At 42.6% G+C, this 19456-nt stretch overlaps 1 protein-coding gene across 1 annotated transcript in view; it reads right to left on the bottom strand.

Annotated features, from left to right (window-relative positions):
- Positions 1 to 993: 993 nt before the first annotated feature.
- Positions 994 to 19456, bottom strand: part of LOC110975784 (choline transporter-like protein 2) — a 33264-nt gene continuing 14801 nt past the window's right edge. The window contains exons 2-20 of the mRNA XM_022228561.2: positions 15023 to 15071; positions 14726 to 14799; positions 13801 to 13882; positions 13141 to 13231; positions 12315 to 12482; positions 11472 to 11541; positions 10627 to 10765; positions 10353 to 10436; positions 9905 to 10017; positions 9373 to 9549; positions 8907 to 9006; positions 8344 to 8436; positions 7925 to 8015; positions 7223 to 7470; positions 6533 to 6630; positions 5708 to 5811; positions 5193 to 5266; positions 4675 to 4840; positions 994 to 4047 (exon numbers count right to left, since the gene is read on the bottom strand). Coding sequence (XP_022084253.2) covers positions 3826 to 4047; positions 4675 to 4840; positions 5193 to 5266; positions 5708 to 5811; positions 6533 to 6630; positions 7223 to 7470; positions 7925 to 8015; positions 8344 to 8436; positions 8907 to 9006; positions 9373 to 9549; positions 9905 to 10017; positions 10353 to 10436; positions 10627 to 10765; positions 11472 to 11541; positions 12315 to 12482; positions 13141 to 13231; positions 13801 to 13882; positions 14726 to 14799; positions 15023 to 15071 — 2243 coding nt within the window. The 3' untranslated portion in view covers positions 994 to 3825. The remainder of the gene's footprint in view (positions 4048 to 4674; positions 4841 to 5192; positions 5267 to 5707; positions 5812 to 6532; positions 6631 to 7222; positions 7471 to 7924; positions 8016 to 8343; positions 8437 to 8906; positions 9007 to 9372; positions 9550 to 9904; positions 10018 to 10352; positions 10437 to 10626; positions 10766 to 11471; positions 11542 to 12314; positions 12483 to 13140; positions 13232 to 13800; positions 13883 to 14725; positions 14800 to 15022; positions 15072 to 19456) is intronic.

A 19456-nucleotide genomic window follows, 5' to 3' on the forward strand; every position in this document is an offset into this window, starting at 1 on the left:
ACCAGACAATAGTGGATACAACAATCGCCAAGAAAAACGTTCGGTGTAGGCTTACACAATAGGCCTATGCCTTTGTCAGAGCAGAGAACACGTATGAGTGATTTGGGGTGACTCAGCTCCAAAATCAAATATTGGACCCGAGTTCACTGCAAACTCACTGCGTATTAATTTAGTGCAAATATGCGTTTTTAAACACAAACAGCAACGCTCGTCGACCGCAGGGGAAAAAAATGTCACCGCTGTAGAAACCCGTCTAACTTTTTATCCAATGACGAAAGAAGAATGCGGGGAGTGAACAAAATCTTCTAAAATTTCAAGTTTCCCTCCAATTAGCGCAAAGTGAAAGGCAGAGTCCAGAAGATAAGCCCAGTCACAATTATTTCTAACGTGAAACCATTAGACTACTATCCGGAGGGGAAAAATCCCGTCAAGGAATTTGTGACTTTTAGAAGTGTGAAAAATGTTTTCTTGCGATAATATTCTGCATGATCGACTCATTCTCTCTAAGGCAAATCACAGCGTGCAATAATAATACACGAAGCCAAGAAATAAAAAAAGCTACAAAACTGATTTAACTCTGGGCACAGTTCACGTGGGCAATCTGATATTGCCAACGCCTTAAAATAATGGACATTATATCGCCTCGCTAACAACCGGGGCGGGATGCGAAGCGCCCGCAGCATTTACACAGGATGCACTATGTGTAGGAACTAGGCTGTATTCGTTAAAAATAACAGTGAAATAAAACGAAAATTATAATCGAAATCAGCCATACGGAGAATTTTCCTGATAACCAACTTACCCAAATTTAGTACAAGTTAACCACTGCTAATCACCGTGGCGTGGTTTAACTCCTTTTTGTAGAAGCCAAGACTGCAATAGCTGATGACACCTCACCGTTTGGTATCATAAAATTTGCGTAACGACAAAACAAGTATTTGGAAGGCCGCGGTTTTACGACTTTAAAAAGTTCACGTGCCAACACCAACCACATTTGAAGTTTTCGTTGCTTTATTGTTCATATTTATAAATATTTGTGAGAACAGAAGACATTTTTAAGTACTGAAATTTAAAAAGCCGATCACAAAATACACAGACGACACTGGTGCTACAGCATATGATATAGACAGATTGGATTGACTAAAATATACATAGATTATACGAAATGTGAAAATATAGATTTGATTACATACGGGGGAAAAGGCCATCTCTGCCAGTGCTCACTCGCAGCTTTGCTAATTGGAAATGTTTATTGCCACTGATGATACTGAAATCCCACGCAATTTGGGATGAATTTGATACAAGATCTGTCTGGTTTTTAACATGTCTTTGAAGAAGACTAAACACAAATACGGTATAACTGAGTGCATGGAACTTTCCAGAGTTTTAATTAGTACAAGTCGCCTTCATTTTTGTCAACAATTTGTTTCTATAATCCAAGGATAAAAAGCATGAAATAGTGGAACAAAAAAAAAATCGGAAAATGCAGCCTAAATATCTGGTGTCTGCTGAAGCACAAATAACGGAGTAAATTCTGAGGATTTTTTAAGGGTTGACAAAAGCATGCATTGGCAAAGGCACGAGTTGGTATGTATAAACTGGCTCCACATACGATATTGTATTTAAACACCTGAGAACATTGACAAATACATGTACATGTGTGATTGAAATACGCAACACAAAATGATAAAACATCAGCCTTTCTTGAACCCTTTGTTAACAATCTACAGAGACAAACGCTACCGCCATACGACACAGAAATTGACAAAAACGGTAATTACATTGCATTGAAATTCCCCTGATTTACTCAAGAATAAGTGCATAATGGTAGGAAGCTAGTTCAGTTCTGGAGTTTCTGATAGATCTTGGTAGAGTAAGCAATCGCTCCACTGATATCTTCTAGTGAAGATAAGGTTTCTGGTGGGATCAGTTGGGGGATGGAAGAGTTAGAAGGGTTTTGCTGGAAATTGTTGGTTGCTTTCTGACTTGGATTTTGATAGAGAGGCAATAGTCAAGCCTGGAGCACAACAGAGAGCAACATACATCTCAAATCAACACTTTTAAGATCACCTTATGGATGTTTATGAGATTTGTGGGCATATGATGGGTTTTCAGGGGTGGAGAAATTTTTCCCATGAAAAGTGAAGTGGTTTACTTGATGCAACAGACATCCCCAGAAATTTACCCAAGAGTAAATGTGAAAGTACAAAGCAAGTCAAATAAGGAAAAAATGTGCTTGAATTGCACGATACTTGATGAATGTTCACAACAGTTTGTCATCCTTCCCTAATTTCAGCCGAGGCAATTTTTCTTATTGCGAATTTCATTCTCAGGTACATGTATTGAATTGAACTGACCAACTGCCATACACAACAGATATCAGTGTTAAAATACAGGCAATTACGTGGTAATGGTTACATGACACACTCCCTCCCGGCATTGATAAAAAAAAAAACGCCTTTCCAAACTGCCTCACGTCACCCATTCACCTGAGCTAAAATTCTCTACATTCAGTTTGCACTCACATTTTTGTACTTAAGGAAAGTTTGACAGATTCTTCTCAGCTCAAAATGCATGCATTTCTACACCAACAATGCCTAATTGCTGAATTTACAGATATTCTGATAATGAATGAAAGCACTGCAAATATATTATTCCTGCTATCTGAGAACGCCTTTTTCAGGTACTATCTTCCAGAATGAAACATTAAAGACGTGTTATGGAAGGTTTTCATTTTGCCTCAAGGAAGGAGACAGAATGCTGAAATGTTCTTTACAAGCTCAAAAGGTTGAAAAATACCATTGCATGGACGTTAGAAATGCCAGTTTTAGAATCAGGAATATGTCAACAGTTCCATGTAAAACAGCAAGAAAGATGTTCAAATATGTTACATAATAACCTCTGATACTTTTACAGTTGGAGAGGAATTTCAACTGATTTCAATTGATTGTTTCATTTAAAGATTTTGGTGAATCCATGATGACATTTCAGATTTCCAACATCTGTAGTGCACAGATCACCCAAATCGCCCAAAAGAATTTCGTCTCCTTTTAAAAAATTTCCTCCCACCGTAAACCCATACGAATTAACCGTGAAAAATACCAAATTTAAATTACGTGATATAAAAATAGACACCTTTGACTAAAAAAGTCATACTGTTAAAAGAACTTACAATCTACTCATTGCTCAACACAAAACAATACAAATACACGAGTTTACAAAATACAATTTTTACAGCAAAATGATAAGTGGCCAATATATCCAACATATACATGTAAACAGTTCTCTACCTATGTCCCCCATCCCTTTGAACGAGTTCCAAGCAAAACAAAAACAAGGCTCCTGACTCAAAAATCCTGTTACAAACAAGCCTAAAAACAGTACAGAAGCTCTTTTTAAATGAAACAAACCAATGTGTAAAATGCTTGCTTCCAAGAGCAATTAATAAAAGTCAGCTTGAGCCCTAACTTTAGGACAAAAAGAATATATCTAACAAAAATACTCCCTACTTGGATTGACGCGACATGGATTCCGAGCAAACAATTAGCACGGCACCAGTCATGAGCAATATGCTGTGGCCTACTAGCCGGTTACTTTTTTTTTTCTAAGAAATTATTTTTGCTCTCAGTGGTTTTACTTGAAGGGGGAACCCAAGGTACACACATTTTTCCCTGAGGGCACCCCAAAGTTGATGAACTACGGAGTGTACATGAGGTTGTTTCAGACTTTCAAATGGGGAAGAGGCACCTTGGGGGGGTAATGGACCTTGTTGGGGGGTACGTAGCCCCCGTAGTTACATCACTGCCTGTGTTTTGCAAAGAGGTCCTACCACTCGCATTCGTCCTCGTCCTCATTGTCCGTCACAGGCTTGGACTTGTTCTTCTTGCCACAGATCTTCATCATGGCCTTGGACATGTAGTAGGGCTTCTCTGCCGAGCCATCGTGCCGCTCCAGGTCCTCCAGGAAGCAGAGGAAGAGGGTGTCCACCGCCATGTCGAAGACGTTGAAGAAGCACTTGGCGATGACGTACACGCCCAGCCCAATCACCTGCGAGGAGGGGAGGAAGAGAAAAATCGGGGATGAGGGGTGGGTTGGCACTCTGAGATTTCCTGAACTTCAACCTGCGCCCTCCCACCTCTCAAATCCACATTAGATCCTGCCACTATACTGTACCATAAGCTGGGGGTACAGCAGTGTTCAATCCAGTCCAGTACTCCACTAGTACCTGACCAGGGTCTCCACTATAGTTGTCACAAATAGTTTCACAAGAATTCTAACTACTAACTGAGGCTGAACAATCACAAAGATATGCCTTTGTTACAATTCACACATGAGTACAGCTTGTGGGTACTAGGACTGATTATTTGTGTAGTACCTAAGATAATGTGAAGTACTCGTCAAGGACTTGACTACAACATTACCACACAGTGCACTGTACCTGAAATTGTGGGTACTAGGACTGATTATTTGTGTAGCACCTAAGATAATGTGAGGTACTAGTGAAGGACTTAACTACAACATTACCACACAGTGCACTGTACCTGACATTAGTGTATGTATGATGGTGATGGCTGCACTGTGTTACCAGACCTGATTAAACTAACAGAGAAAATGAATTTCAATACAATGATTTCCCAACAGATGAGGGATGCTAGAATGGAACAGTCTACTCACGATGATGACGATCCAGTAGTAATTGACATCAGGCACGTCCAGGATGTTTGACGCCCAAGTGATCTGGTTGGTAAAGAAGAAGAATGCTGCTACGGAGACGCCGGCCGTGATGCAGAGGATACCCAGCAGGATCAAGAAGTCGGTGATCTTATTGATGACAGCAACCCTGGGGAGGATGAACAATCACTACATTAGACTATCAATGACTGGAACTTTATTTCACAGAGCCGTGAGATGTCGCAGGGTACAATCTTTGCGATGAGCAAAATTCAGCTGGGAACCAGCCACAAGATACACACTGCCTGACATTTTGGCTGGTGACCTATTTTAAATTAGCGAAAATGTTTCCGCTTAACAGATAGCAAGTGGTGATATGACATTGCGGGCCTCAGGTTTCTGGGTCTCCAACATGGCACATGGGGAAGCAGCAAGTCCAACATCGGAAGGTTAAGGGCAAACTTTTTACTGTCCAGCAAGGAAAAGTGACTTCATCCCCAATGCTGCAATATCACGCTCACCTGATGATGTTCCTCATGAGTAGGAAGAATGCCTCCCGTGCCGAGCGGCAGAAATTCTTGCCGTAAATGGCAATCTGTCAAACGAGCCCAAAAGAAAAAAAACCGACAGTCAACAAAGCTGCTCATAGCTCTTTGCCATCATTCACTTGATACCCAGCTGAGATCTATATACGCTTTGAATTGGTCGTACCGTGAATTGAGATGTCTCAAGTGTGGTAACGTAACAGGTACGAAGCACTGGGGTTGGTAACAGCTACAGGGCTGGCTTGAGTGCACTCTCTCTTGCAAAAGGTAGTGTCGTAAAAATGATTGGTGCCAACTTGAAAATGAGCCATCCATGACTGCGGCACCAGAAACAAACTCAAATAGCTCCAGATATCAAACCGAAAGTCTTATACAAGTTGGCAATGCTGAAAAATATGAGAAGCTTCAAGTGGCGAGTAACAAATGGCATCGCTCTGGGACACACTCGGTCTGTTTATTTGATTCCATGATATTGCCGACGTTCTACTGACCATGATGTAGGCATTCTTGTTCAGGAATTTCATGAACTTCTCCAGACACCAGAAGCAACACTTGAGACACTTCAGGATAAAGAGGACGATCTTGTTCTCCTTGCCTACCAAATAACCAAAAAAAAAAAAATAAATACAAATTTTTTTTTAAAAATACAGCACCATAGACCAAGAGTGAATAAACCTCACACAAATGTATTTTATGAGATGTGAGTCGGCATCAGAGAGATGCCAATTTTTGTCAAAAATGGCACTTTGCCCTTCATCTTTGTGCATTTGCAATTTCTATATTATATTATTATTGCTATTATTTCATTTCTGGTCACGACACCAAGGATTCCTCAGCTGAGAGCCTTAGGCACTGTAAGTTTGCAAGCCTTGAAGAAACCTGTAGAGAGCATACAATGAGAAGCAGTCACAGTTTTAGAGGTGGGAGGAAAATCCCAGAGGAATGTTCTGGGTAAAACCCAGGGAATCAGGTAGGGACTGAAAACCAAGTCCACATGTGGACCGGGCCGGGATACAAACCCGGACCGCAGAGTTGGAAGGCGAGGAAAGAACCACTTCGCCAACCCGAGTAAGTACACTTAGTGTTGGGTGATGGCTTGTGGGAAAAAAAATCACGAGTTCACTCTGGTGGGACTTTAACCCATCACTTGCCACTTTCTAGTGTAGAATTCTCACCACTCGACCATCCAGCGCTTCGGGTCGACTATGGCTTTCTTAGTCGAATGAGCAGCGGGGGGCCTGATAAGCATTTTACAAGGTGGAATTGAAATTCAGCAAATTTTGATAAAAGGTTCACTTATGAAAAATCTGTCCTACCTTTTTTAAGCTGTACTTCAGCGTACTCCAGCAGGACTCGGATTATCTTAATGATTGCAATGATGAGAGCCCCAAATGCGATGGAGCCAAGATGATACCTGAATGATAATTGGAAAAATTTTAAAATGACCGTTGACCAACAATCAACAGATAGAAGTTATGGTACAACTGATTGATAGATGGTTGATTCAAAGTTGATCAATACAGGAACTCAAAATCAATATTATCGATCATGAAATCAATACTTACACTTTCCTCCTTTTAACCGAGTATACTAAGTGACATGGAGAGCCCTACCATGACCCTTCATGGTTTCTAATGTGAAGAGTTTAAGTTTGGTTGCTGGGCACGGTCACAGCCGATCAAAACAAACCACCTTCCTAACTGATTCTGATTGGCCAATCTAAATGTACAACATCAAAATCTCAATTTGTGCATAGTATAGATCTCAATGAAACAACCTTGCATTAGATGTTGCATCAACAGCAACGGATTTGTTTTCTCCTCGGCCAAAGCCTTGTCCAAATTACTTGGCTACGGCAAGCAACACTGCGTGAGCCCATGAGAAGTGACTGCAGCCACTACCAAGTGGATCTCCATAAAGACCTGCATCACGGCACATCGTAGCCATGGAAATTTGGACGTGGCCTAGAATGAGGACAGATTTGGACCGAGGAGGGGGAAGTGTACCTGAAAGCGCGGTAGAACCCACCCCACAAGGGCAGTGTGGGGATGTCCTGGGGCTTGTGGTAGGCCCAGTAGTACGAGGCAAAGGCCCCGGCCAAGGTGACCTGGCCCAAGGCTGCCACAAACTCGGTGAGCCAGAAGAGGCCAAAGAGGTTGTAGAACTGCAAGTAGGTGACATAGGCGGGGAGCATGTAGGACACGAACATGCAGGATGCTGTCATGTTGAAGTACTTGCCATCCGGCAGGAAATCCTGAAGCAGGCGTAGCACAAAGAATTTGTCAATAATTTCTTTTTTTAACGATATTTTAATACACAAATGTGCTGCAGCTCAAGCTTTAACCCCTGACTTAAATTTGTGATCACAAAACCATACCTCTGGGGAAAAGTTACTTTGTTTTAAAAATAATGATCTTGACCTCTGACCTATGGGATCCAAAATCACTAAGACTCTGAAACACATCACAGACACCAACCCACACACCGAGTGTGAAATTAATTTGTCCTGTGTTTATGTAGCAATGGTGGGAAAACCATTTCTTTTGGTTTAAGCAAGTTAATCCTGACCTTTGACCTACAAAGTCCAACATCCATAGGCTTCTACAGGACACCAAGAGACACCCAAATGCAGGGTGAGTGGCTAAATGTAATTAGAATCAATTTTGATTTTACAAGTTACACCCGAAAAATTAATGCATTTCACTTACGTCAGGCTTACAATCTGAATCGTTTGCCAATGCAAAATCTGACGGCGCATTGTACACGACATACTTGGCTTGGTGGGAGGTCGCCAAGAAACTGGCAGAGAAATCACTGGTCAAGGAAAATCTCAAGAGCGTCTGGTGGGTGGTATGCGACCTGTCAAGTAGGCTTTGAAGCTCTTGATAACGGGGCCAGGAGGTTGAATTTAGCAAATGGTCAAACCTTGCGACCTTGGGCAAGTCATTTCACCTCGACTTGGATTTAAAACCATTTGCACCTGACGTGGCTAAATTAAGCTGCCCCCCCCCGAGCTGAGATGGTTCAGGAATGTCTACAGGGGTAATAAAGATGTGTCTTGAGCACAACAATGGTTGGGTCGTGTGGCCCAGAAAATTCTTGACGCGGCTTGTCTTCCAAAGGATACACAGCGATTGTGGCCCACAGGGCAATGATGAGGACTTGTAGGAGAAAGGGAACGATCGGCCAGAACAACGTCGACAACATGGAGCCCACGGCCCTTCAAGGAAACAGACCAAAGAAAATGGTTACATCTACGAATGGTAAATGAATTCACAGAAGCATCTACCTTTGAGAGAACTAAAATGACAATATTTTATAAACTGCAGAATTTAAGAAGCGTTTTGGGAAAGAGGTAGGGCATGGTGTATGAAGAACAGAGAAAAAGGGTGTGGCAAGACGGGGAGGGGTAGGGTATGACAAATGGATGACAGGGAAGGGGAGAACAGGGTGGGGCTAGGCAGAATGGGCAGGGCTGGGTAGAGTAAGGTGGGGCTGCGCAAAGTGGGGGCCAATGCGTGGAAAGATAGGGTGCCAAAGGCAAGGCAGGGTGGGGTGGAGACAGGTAGGAAAGGACAAGCACAAGGCTGGGCCAAAGAAACGGGGCGGAGCAGGATAAGGCAGGGTGAGGCGGGGCAGTATAAGAGCAGAGTGAGGCGGGGCAGACGTTTCACCGTAGGCGCTGCTTACCTGCTAGACTCCTTAATCAGTTGTACAGCAATGCGGATGCGGTTACACAAACACAGCGTCACCAGGACAATGATTAGCAGAAGAATGGATAAAGCGATACCTGCAAAAGAAGACCAAAAATTTCTTCAATTCAATTCACAACTCATGCTAGACCACAAAAAATGCATCTTTGACTAGTATACGAGCCTTTTGATTGAGATCAAATAGTGAATATGCCGTCTAATTTGTTACTTACAAATTTCTGGAAACATAAGAAACATCAGTTTACAAAACTGTTGCTCCTTCAGTCATTTTCACGGGCAATAGTTGGTAACCATTCAAGAAACGAGAAATGTTGTTCATTGATTGTTCGCTCGATCGGCTTCTGACTTGGAGAGGGAGGACTACCGATGGAGTTACAATTACCACAACTTGTGGTGGGCGTGTGCTGGATTAACTTGTACGCCCCAAATGATTTAAGACTCACCAAATGCGAGCCATGTCGTCTGCAGGCGCAGGAAGCCCGACAGGCTGGAGATGAAGAGCGACACGTCGCTGCTGCTCAGGGCACCGGTCTGAGTACCGCTCCCCGACATCGACATGGTCGTGCTCCCGGACTTCACATCCTCCAGAAACACGTACTGCTGCCAGCAACAGTAGATTCCTGGCAAACAAAATTAATAATGCTGGTTGAGCCAAGAACAGTTCCCTGACTGGGATTTGAACCAGCAACTTTCCATCTGCAGTACTAATAGTTCTACCCAACGAGCTGATGCCGCCAACAGAGGAATGAAAAGAATTCACAAGTGAACAATGAAAACCAACTGAACTAGGATTCGAACCAGTGACCTTCTGAATACAGCGCTGGCAGTTCTACCTACCAGCTGCTCCAAACAGCAGTCAAATGATAATTGGATGACAACTGACTGAGGTGGGATTCAAACTAGTCAGGTCAGTGCAGCTATTCTGGTCAAACTTGGAACAAATGCAGGCCTAGAAGCCAGGAAGAAAAACGTTACCTGCACCAAGGATTGCCCAGAGAGCCAAGATGCTGAGCCAGGTCAGGACGCCAGCCAGCCAACGCATGATAATGATCCACAGCAAGGCCAGAACCATGCCCACCGACAAGCCACTAACAAATGAAAAAAGCAAGAAAATAAAGACACAAGAAGTCCTAACTCAAAACAATCTCGCTGTCAGTTCCAAGCTGGCGACCCAGGTTCGAATCAAACCGAGTGCGAACAAGTTGATACACTGCGTCTCTTTTGCACTGCGCAATGAAAAGTAAAGCGTCTGTTTTATCGTTAACTTTGATATTTCTACCCTAGTTCGAGTGCTACCAATGCAAACAAGAAGACTTCTTTTTAACCTTCTCCGTATTTGGGTAATGTGAAGCAATCCACTCGCTTGCATTCCAAACTAAAAACACACCAAGCCCCCTTTTTACGGAACTGGAATAGAACTTACATTAAGATGATGTACCATGAGGACACAAAGTCTTGGTACACCACACTCAGCAGGGAACGCAGGTCCAAGAAGTTTTCAGCAGCCCTGAAAGTCAAAATTTAATAAGCGGAAGAGTAAGGATAAATGTCTAGCTCTGCCGGTAACGGGAGCACAGTTGAAAAATGACCTACTCTGACACTCTCGTGTTTCTGCACAGTGGTGAAACTGCGGGGACATTAACCCCAGGACAGACCTCTAGGTCCAACCCCTGAATATACAATGTAAAACCACTCACGTCAGCAACCTGCTGACAAGGGTGTCATTTGTCAGGCTGTCTCCGCCCACCATTCTGATCAGGTCCAGCCCCTGGGACAGGATGTCGCCAGCCGATGCGTTGCTGTTGACCAGGAATGCTGGGATACATCTGTCCGCATCTGCAAGACAGAGGAAAATGGCCACTGGTCACAAATTTCTTAGCTCAAATTTTGTACAAAAAGTCGACCGTGAGACAATCAGAGAATGTTGATATACCTCCCATGAGCAATGAAAAGCATGCACCCAATTGTACAAAGGTTGGATAAAAACTATGGACATGGTACACAGTAGAGATGGGTCAGTCCACGAGGTTGGGGCACAGTTTGTGACAGAGTCCCTGTTACATACTGTAGGTAACTTTTACCACCTGTCATGACCTGTAGAGTAGGTCATTTGCTTCGGAAATGTAACACCCACCTCTGTATTCAGCCTTGCAAGACGTATAACAATGTCAATTTGGAATCCACTTGCAGGGAAATAAATGTTCATTTTTACAGTACCCATGGAACAATTTACACCATCACAAATTGTGCCCCAACGTCATGGAATGACCCAGATAAAAAAGGTACAACTTTGGAGCATTAAGTGCCAGCTAAGACAGACCTTGGGTCTCGTTGTCAGAGGCTGACCCATAATGACACCTGGCAAGTTGTTCCATACTGGAACAAATGCCGGAAAGCAGGAACGGTCATGCTGTACAAATAACTGCTCTCCTCCTTATGATCATCTCTCCGTCTGATTAACATGCCACGAAATTCCACATCTATACACCGACTGTCATAAATTTGTGGGCCAAGCCCTTAACCGCAATAACTCCAGACTTACATGGTTCGCTCTGAATGTAATAAGCTGCACATTTCTTGTCTTCAAACATCCTCTGCAAACCTTCTGGACCCTGAAAAAAGAGGACACACCATGAATAGTTTCTGTCTGTCTCTCGATGTGGACTTTCTTTGAAGCAAACTGTGTTCTGAGGGCATCTTTCTGCAGATGTGTTCACAGTGAGGGTTTGTGTTTGTCGTCAGCACAGATTTACAGCGTGTCCATTGCGGCCGATGATCAGCAATGAAGTACAGAAATTGACAAAGAATGAACCAAATACACTCTTGTGGCAAGGCAGATCAATTTATCTATATGCCTTACTTGTGACCTTTTCTCTTTTCATCAATTAGAACTATGAATACTGCTACAGAAAGCCCCGTTTAGTATTCAGGAACATTTGCAAAGGGCAATAGCCTTGCCCAACCAAACCAGACCCAGCCCAACCCAATCCCACCTAACCAAACCCAACCCCCAAACTTAACCTTATTCCAACTCCAACCTACCCATAACCCAATGCACCCCCAATTCACCCTCCCCGTACCTATTCCAACCCTATCCCACCTCCAACCCAGCAACCCAGCTTAATCCCACCCAACTCAATCCCACTTCCAACCCACTCTATGCAACCCAACCCTATCCCACTTCCAACTCAGCAACCCAACTCCATCCCAGGCCCACCTCCAACCCACCCATGCAACCCAACCCTATCCCGACTCCAACCCACCATATGGAACCCAATCCCATCCCCCTCCAACCCATACAGCCTAACTCACCCAAACCTCTTCCAACCCACCCACCCCACCCTACCCCCAACTCCAGCCCATCCCTCCCAACCACCCAACTTACAGAGTACTGTCCTCCATCTTTGTTGTACTCCATCATTGGGTCAAAGTTATCCAGGCAGATGAACTTGTCCCACAAGGAATCCCCGATGGGTATGGACACAGGCAAGCTTCCTGCCAACAACAGTGTGTAAGGAGCAAAGGTTGTGGACGGACACATCTCTAAACACACCTGTCATTGAAAATGAAAAACGTACCAACTGCAAGATTTTGAAGGCAAAAAAGAAACAAAATCTGGTGATTTGAAATGCCTAGTAAGACGTACCCCACACTAAAACACCCAAACCACACACAACGGCGGTCGAAACATTTCAAACACTTGGACCAAAGTATTTAAAACTTCGTGCTGATTCATGGTAACCGATCTCTCTCTGTAGCTGATCAGCCAACACAACCACTTTATATTCATGAATCAGTAAATGAAGTATCAAAGTAGAGTTATGAACACAACAGGAACAGATTAAGTTTTAAACATCGCATTTAAACCCTTTTAGTCAAAGTGAACCTAACCATTTGACCACTTTTTTACAGGCACCATCCAATTTTTGTTTAATGCAATTACTCATATGGAGCTGTGTGACTAGATTCCAAGATTGGATTTGGGTCTTGTTTCAAGTTGCATGATTATGATTGGAAGTTGGCTCTCTTTAAAAAGGTATTAACTTCAACAGATTTTTGACAATCCGCTCTGTGAAATTTTAAGCAACTTCTGGGGTCTTCTGGGAAACTTGGAACGTCGCACACTTCAAGAATGCAAGACATGGTGACAGAATATAGGTCGGAGACGGGGAAATAGAAACAGACAAGTAGATAGAGTCCACCAAACAAACCTTGGGTGAGGGGCATCCAAACTCCAGTATGGTAGTTGTCGGATTAGTGAAACACTCCAGCAGATCAAAGTAAAACAGGTTGGGCTTATTTCTGAGAGGGTCACAAAGTCAAAGAAAATTCATGCAAGGTTATCAGTTAAACATGAAAATTTGTATAGCTTTGCAAGTTGTAAGAGCTCATCAAAGTGCATATCCTTGACTGATAATGAAATTATGGTGATTAAGGTACAAGACTGGAAAGCTGACCTCATGAAATGAGGACAGGCACTGGCTCTCTGGCTCCTGAAACATCATTGGTTACTCCTGCTTCAATTCTTCCTTTCCTGTCATCTGATTGGCCAAGCTTGCAAGTACCACAAGTTCTGAGTCCCTACATGCCGTACTAGGCAAGGCGAGTGCACTTAACCTTCTAAGTTAACATGAACCTTAGGTCAGAGATTCACCGAGCCAAGAACCCGCCCTGACAGGTTGGCTGGCATCTCTGATGTCACGTCCAAACTTCTTGGCTACAGCTGATGGCAGTGCTTGGTTCCTATGGGAACCAGACCTAGCCACAAGCTGAAGGGGAGGGGGCTTCCATAAAGCGTGTGCGTTATCAGCAGCAGCCAAGTCAATTTGGACATGGCATCAACTTTAACGATGCCTCGGGTCTGTACTCACTCATATCCTGGTGACTGACCACAAACATTCCCCATGGAATCTGTCGCATAGATGAGAGTCAGAGGGTCTCCTTGGTACCACGCTGCATAGGCACAAACAAAACACAGGAACGAGTGACATTTGACCTCATTAATATGCATCCCTATATCTACAGATGCATCATGGTCTTCTAGATAGTAGAAGGTACAACTGATACAAAAGGTATGACACATTTCATTGTGCTCTCTCGGGCACCGGGATTCGCATCACACAAGATTCTTGTTTCAAAATTCTGGAACATCGGGCACACTACGGCAACTTTTAAGTGACACAATGGGTGGGAGGGGGGTGTGTGAGTTTGTTTCTGCATGCAATTGGGGACCCTGAACAATAGAGGACAATAAGGTCCCCGATTGACAGAGGGTCCCCGATTGACAACTGTGTACAAAACATATGGGTGGCCTTCTAAAAAAGTTAAAGGTACAAACAAAAGAGGAACAACAGGGGGTGCCCAGTTGCAGGCAAATACACACTTGCGTGGGTGTGAGGGGGGGTGGGGGAACAGAATTTATCCCTAACTTTTAAAATGCAGACCTCCAAAGTCAATTCCTCACTTCTTCCTCGTGTAAAAGTCACAAAATGATCGGCCACACTTGACCATTTCATAGGCCACACTTGACCATTTCATGGGCCACACTTGACCATTTCATGGGCCACACTTGACCATTTCATGGGCCACACTTGACCATTTTATGGGCCACACTTGACCATTTCATGGGCCACACTTGACCATTTCATGGGCCACACTTGACCATTTCATGGGCCACACTTGACCATTTCATGGGCCACACTTGACCATTTCATGGGCCACACTTGACCATTTCATAAATCTTCAAGAATGACCTCCCTCAAACTCTATTTCATGAAAAAAAAAAATCAGACTCACCTAAACCACCGACAACAATCATGCCAATAAAAAATGCAATGAAGAGGATGCAGCATATTATGTCTGTACAGCTCCTGGGAAGGACAGAGTCAGAAATACCAGACAATATTTTATAATTTAATACAAGGAGAAGTTTGAATGGAAAATTTCAGCATCTTCCTCTAAAGAAGTCATCTTAAACAGCAACAATGAACTGAAAGTACCAGTAGAAGGCTGTAAATTAAAAAAAAAAGTTTTCTACCTGTATATTGGACAAGCATGCACTGTTTAATTGAAGTCAAATTTCCAAATCAATACCTGTTTTCTATTGGCCCGTGGAAGGATGGATCGTACTTTTTGCACTTTCCTACAGAAAAAGAAGCGAGAAAGAACTGTTGACATTTTGAATTAAATATTTTGAAGGTGCAGAGTATCTGCTCTGCTTTGAAGGGCACCCTCACCGGCAAAGGAAAGACAGGCTGGTGGGATGTTTTTCATGTCCGGCGCACATGCACAGACTGTATATATTCCAACATAAATTGGCTGCATGCACTTAGCACGTCAGATGCTCATAAATCTGCGCAAGTACGCAGTGAGAACCCACCAAAGGACCGTCATTTCCATGTTCAAACTCACACTCTCTCGTTCATATGCGGAGTCAATACACTGCCCTCCTCTGCCCCCTAGCTATCAATACAAACTTGGCAACACAGTGTTCCAACATGTATTATTGAGCTGTAAAGATAATACAGTGTTGTCGCTGTAAACTTGGGTGGAGTTCGGGCGGTCTGTTCTTGACACGGGTTTATTGTTCTCGCGCTCGAACGGCAGGAACACGACTCAAGAACACTGATCTTGGAACAGGATCACACACCACCTCCTAATCATCAGGGTTTTACAGGAACACATGGAAAAACTCATGAGATTTTGATTTTTGAACAGCTGCAAAGTTTTGCAAAATTAACATTAATTATTTTCCTTAACACTGAAATGAATTTTCCTGTTTATATAAAAAAGAATTCAGCCCATCCAAACATTAACTCTGAATAACTTAGCCTACATGGACGCCGCCATGTTGCTTGTCACTAACTACCAGCGATAACCGGTTGTTTGTTCCCGGCGTTCGAGCGGCCGACCCACAAACAACAAATTGAGCTGTTCGAGAACAAGCCGCCCGAACTCAGCCTTGTAGTCAAACAGCTTCACTGCTGAAAAAAAAAGATAACGATGTCCTTACCCAGAAACAAGGACTCACATCACTGCAAATATGCTTTCTGTTTATAAGGTGTTTGGCCAGCCCAATCACTAGAGTTGTCAACATTTATTGTGAGTGATAAGAAAGGATTTGCTATCTTTATTGACTGTGACAAGGGGACGTATACCTGTATATGCCAGGTTGACCATGAATGAGAACACATTGGAAAAGAGTGTCTGCAGAGTTCATGCAGGGATATATATATACATGTATATGCATATCACTATACACATACATGGACATAAAAATGAGAACCAACTTTGAAACTGAACTTTGTCAGTTACTATCCCCATGCCGCACAGTTGACAAACCCATTATGTCACATGCATTTCTGCTACATGTATATGCCTGTGTAGTTGAGTTCGCAACCTATTTGTACAACTGCGCACTTAATGTGCGATCCAAAACTAGAGGGAAAAGCATTAAGTTTTCGGCCAGTTTTTAAAAATGAAATCTCTAATTTTCATTTCTATTAAACAGACATTAAATGCAAATGTTTATATGACTTTTTGAGTATGAAAAAGTATTTAGAATGATACGAAGTGAGTGACATATTGCCCTGTCATATTGCCCTGTAATGAACTGTTTGTGTCTCACTCCAATAGGTTCAGGAAAAAATGTACACATTTAGTTCTAACTTTGCTACTGAAAGTACACGTACATGTGTGAAGTTCAAAGAATCGCGCAGGCTTTCCCAAGACCACACCAGGTGTCACAATATGAGGTCAATCGGAAGGTGCCCCCGTGAGATTCTGAAGGCACATGCTGCTGCATGATGGTCATGGACATTCTGCAGGTCTGAGTAATCCACGTGCGGACACACGGAAGAAAAACCACCATGGAATGTTACCGGGCAGTCGCGGTAACATTATATAACTTTTAGTCCAGCCGGAACGCGGCTTTAGGATGCACGCTGAACTGCCAGTCCATAGCTCTACTTACAAAGCCATCCAAAAGGACCTCTGAACAAATTAAAAAAAAAAAAAATTCTCGGATACCTACAATCTCAGATATCAAGGGGTTGGGTGCCAAACGGAGTTTGACATCACGATATGCCAGACAGCTGTGAAGTGGTGACATGTTGGCATTTAAACCTAGTGGCCTGCTGATGAACTCTGGCTACAGGTCTTGTTGGCAAAATCACAGAAGGAAAGTGCATGTTGGTGTCAGAGATACCATATCAGTTTGCCCAGGGGATGCATGCTGGGCCGCATGGTGAGATCTTGTTTCAAAGCTGGTTGTATTGATGCACATCGAAGAACAAGAAGAAGTAAGGCCTACAGCTTTGGCAATGAATTTAACATTTAACAGCAAATGATCTGGGACAGACTTTATCGTGCTGTTTCAGGCAGATGTTGCAATTGTATGCACCAATTAAAAATCCACTATGACCAAAGTACATGTACATGTATTATACACCTCATATGACACTTCGGTATTCATACATGTGCAGGATTAAAATAAAAGCAAATACACCTGTACTTTCTAAATTTATTTCATGGCGATACCCCTAATAAAGTAATCAGGGCAGAATCAGCATTGCTGAGGAAGTTTTCACTATGTCAGCTTACATGTACATGTAGTTGGACAACTTTAAGGCTGAATAATTCCTTTAGATAACTAAAATTGTGAGTCAGATTTTACAAACCACAAACCCAAGGTTGTGGGGCAGGATTAACTGACAAATTCAATTCCTGCTTCCCTCTGAGCCAAGCCTTTCAGAGAAAACAGACTCCACTGATAAACACATTTGGTGCAGACTTGCATGAGGTCATTGGTACATGTACTTGGAAAAAAAAAGCTCTGTGATTGAACAATGTCATCTAAGTACAATAAAGCCTACATGCATATGTAAATATGTAGAGCAGTCTACACGAGAGACTGTGTGTAATGTGTAATTCACAAATCATGGGTGCATGATCACCCAACAATAAATGTCCCAGCTTATGTGTAGCATGCCGGCACATAATAATTAGTATCATCCTAAAGGTGATGAACGAACTGGGGATCTCTACAGAAAAATGTGAACCATGAAATTTTACCCGCCAAAATTAACATTCTAGACAACTTTGATGAGATTTGAAGCTTTTCAAGGTGGAGGTAGCAAGTCAACTAGATAGGTTTGCGGTAGCACCATGGATATATCTCTTTTTTGAGTATATGGGGTTCTGAAAAGAACCGGTGGTACTCAACATTTTGGACAGTACGCTCGGTCCGTCATCGGGAGACTGCTAACTTGGCATACGGTATGAAACGTTGAGTACCACTGGTTCTTTTCAGAACCCCACGTACTCAAAAAAGAGATATATCCATGGTGCTACCGCAAACCTATCTAGTTTACTAGACAACTTTGCTAAAAAGAAAACTTAAGAATTAATCTTCCCAAATTCACGGATTCTATCACCTGCCACAATATTCTGCTATTAACTATAAAGTCTTTGCTCTTAAACGCTAGGCTCTATATTCTTGATACATGTACATGTCCTTTGGTTCTACCAACCTACTGTGGTATTAGGGGATTTTGATAGATCTGGCAGTCTTAGAATAGGGCAGGAAGGTTGGCCAGTAGGGTTCAACCTTAATTTGGCCTATCAAAACAAAAGATTGAAAACAAGAACAAATACACAAACGCGTACTCTATGACAAAAACAAGTAATTTTTAAAAAGATAACGGAAGAAAAGATTTTGACTTTTTAGTTTCATTCTGAACATAAAATTCAAATTCTGTCAGAAGCAGACATGGACTCTAGAACCTGGAAATATTCATGAATTTTAAGTCACTGATATCAAGTTATCAGTATGTCATAAGACACATGAGACATGCAGGGGCCGTCCACCACTGAACACTTATTTATGTACATGTACTTCAATGCATGGCTGATTTCAGTGACTATAAATACCACAGAGTAGGGGTAAATGGCATCTTCTAATGAGTCACTGGTGTGTGGGTCGAAAATAAAAATGCTTGCCAGAACAATGCAAAGAATTTCATTTTAACGAGTACGAGTGCAGGCCTCACCAAATCCATCCAAGTCAATTAGAATCCTACATGTTTATGTGTACATGTAGTTCTGGTGTGCTCGGCATGAAGCTTGTCCTGGATCCTTCAGTATCTATTATGAGATCATGATGGGTTGGATTTGGCAAGATTGAGAAGGGCCGAACTCAGCCATGAGTAGTGTGAACAGAATTCATCCCCATTGGTAGGATTTGAAAGGATTCAGAAGGGTTCAGCAATTGCATTAGAGCCAATTCTCCCTCCATTTGCAGAGTCAACACGGGGAAATTCAAGATGATCCCTGCAGAAATGTCCACTGAAGAAAAAGGTTTTGATGGATGTCCCAAATGAAAAAATTTAAAAAACAAAGAGAGAGAAAAAAGTGACCGTGCTTTTCTAAGAACCAAGTGGTTGTTTTTTTTCCTAACTTTTTTTTAATAGTTTAATAGTCTTTTCTAATATCAGTTATGAGCCAAATGTGTAGACCTGTTTTTTGACT

Source organism: Acanthaster planci, linkage group LG11 (assembly GCF_054643075.1).
Source record: "Acanthaster planci isolate LZ-2023a linkage group LG11, COTS_SCS, whole genome shotgun sequence".
In the NCBI taxonomy this organism is placed as follows: Eukaryota; Metazoa; Echinodermata; class Asteroidea; order Valvatida; family Acanthasteridae; genus Acanthaster; species Acanthaster planci.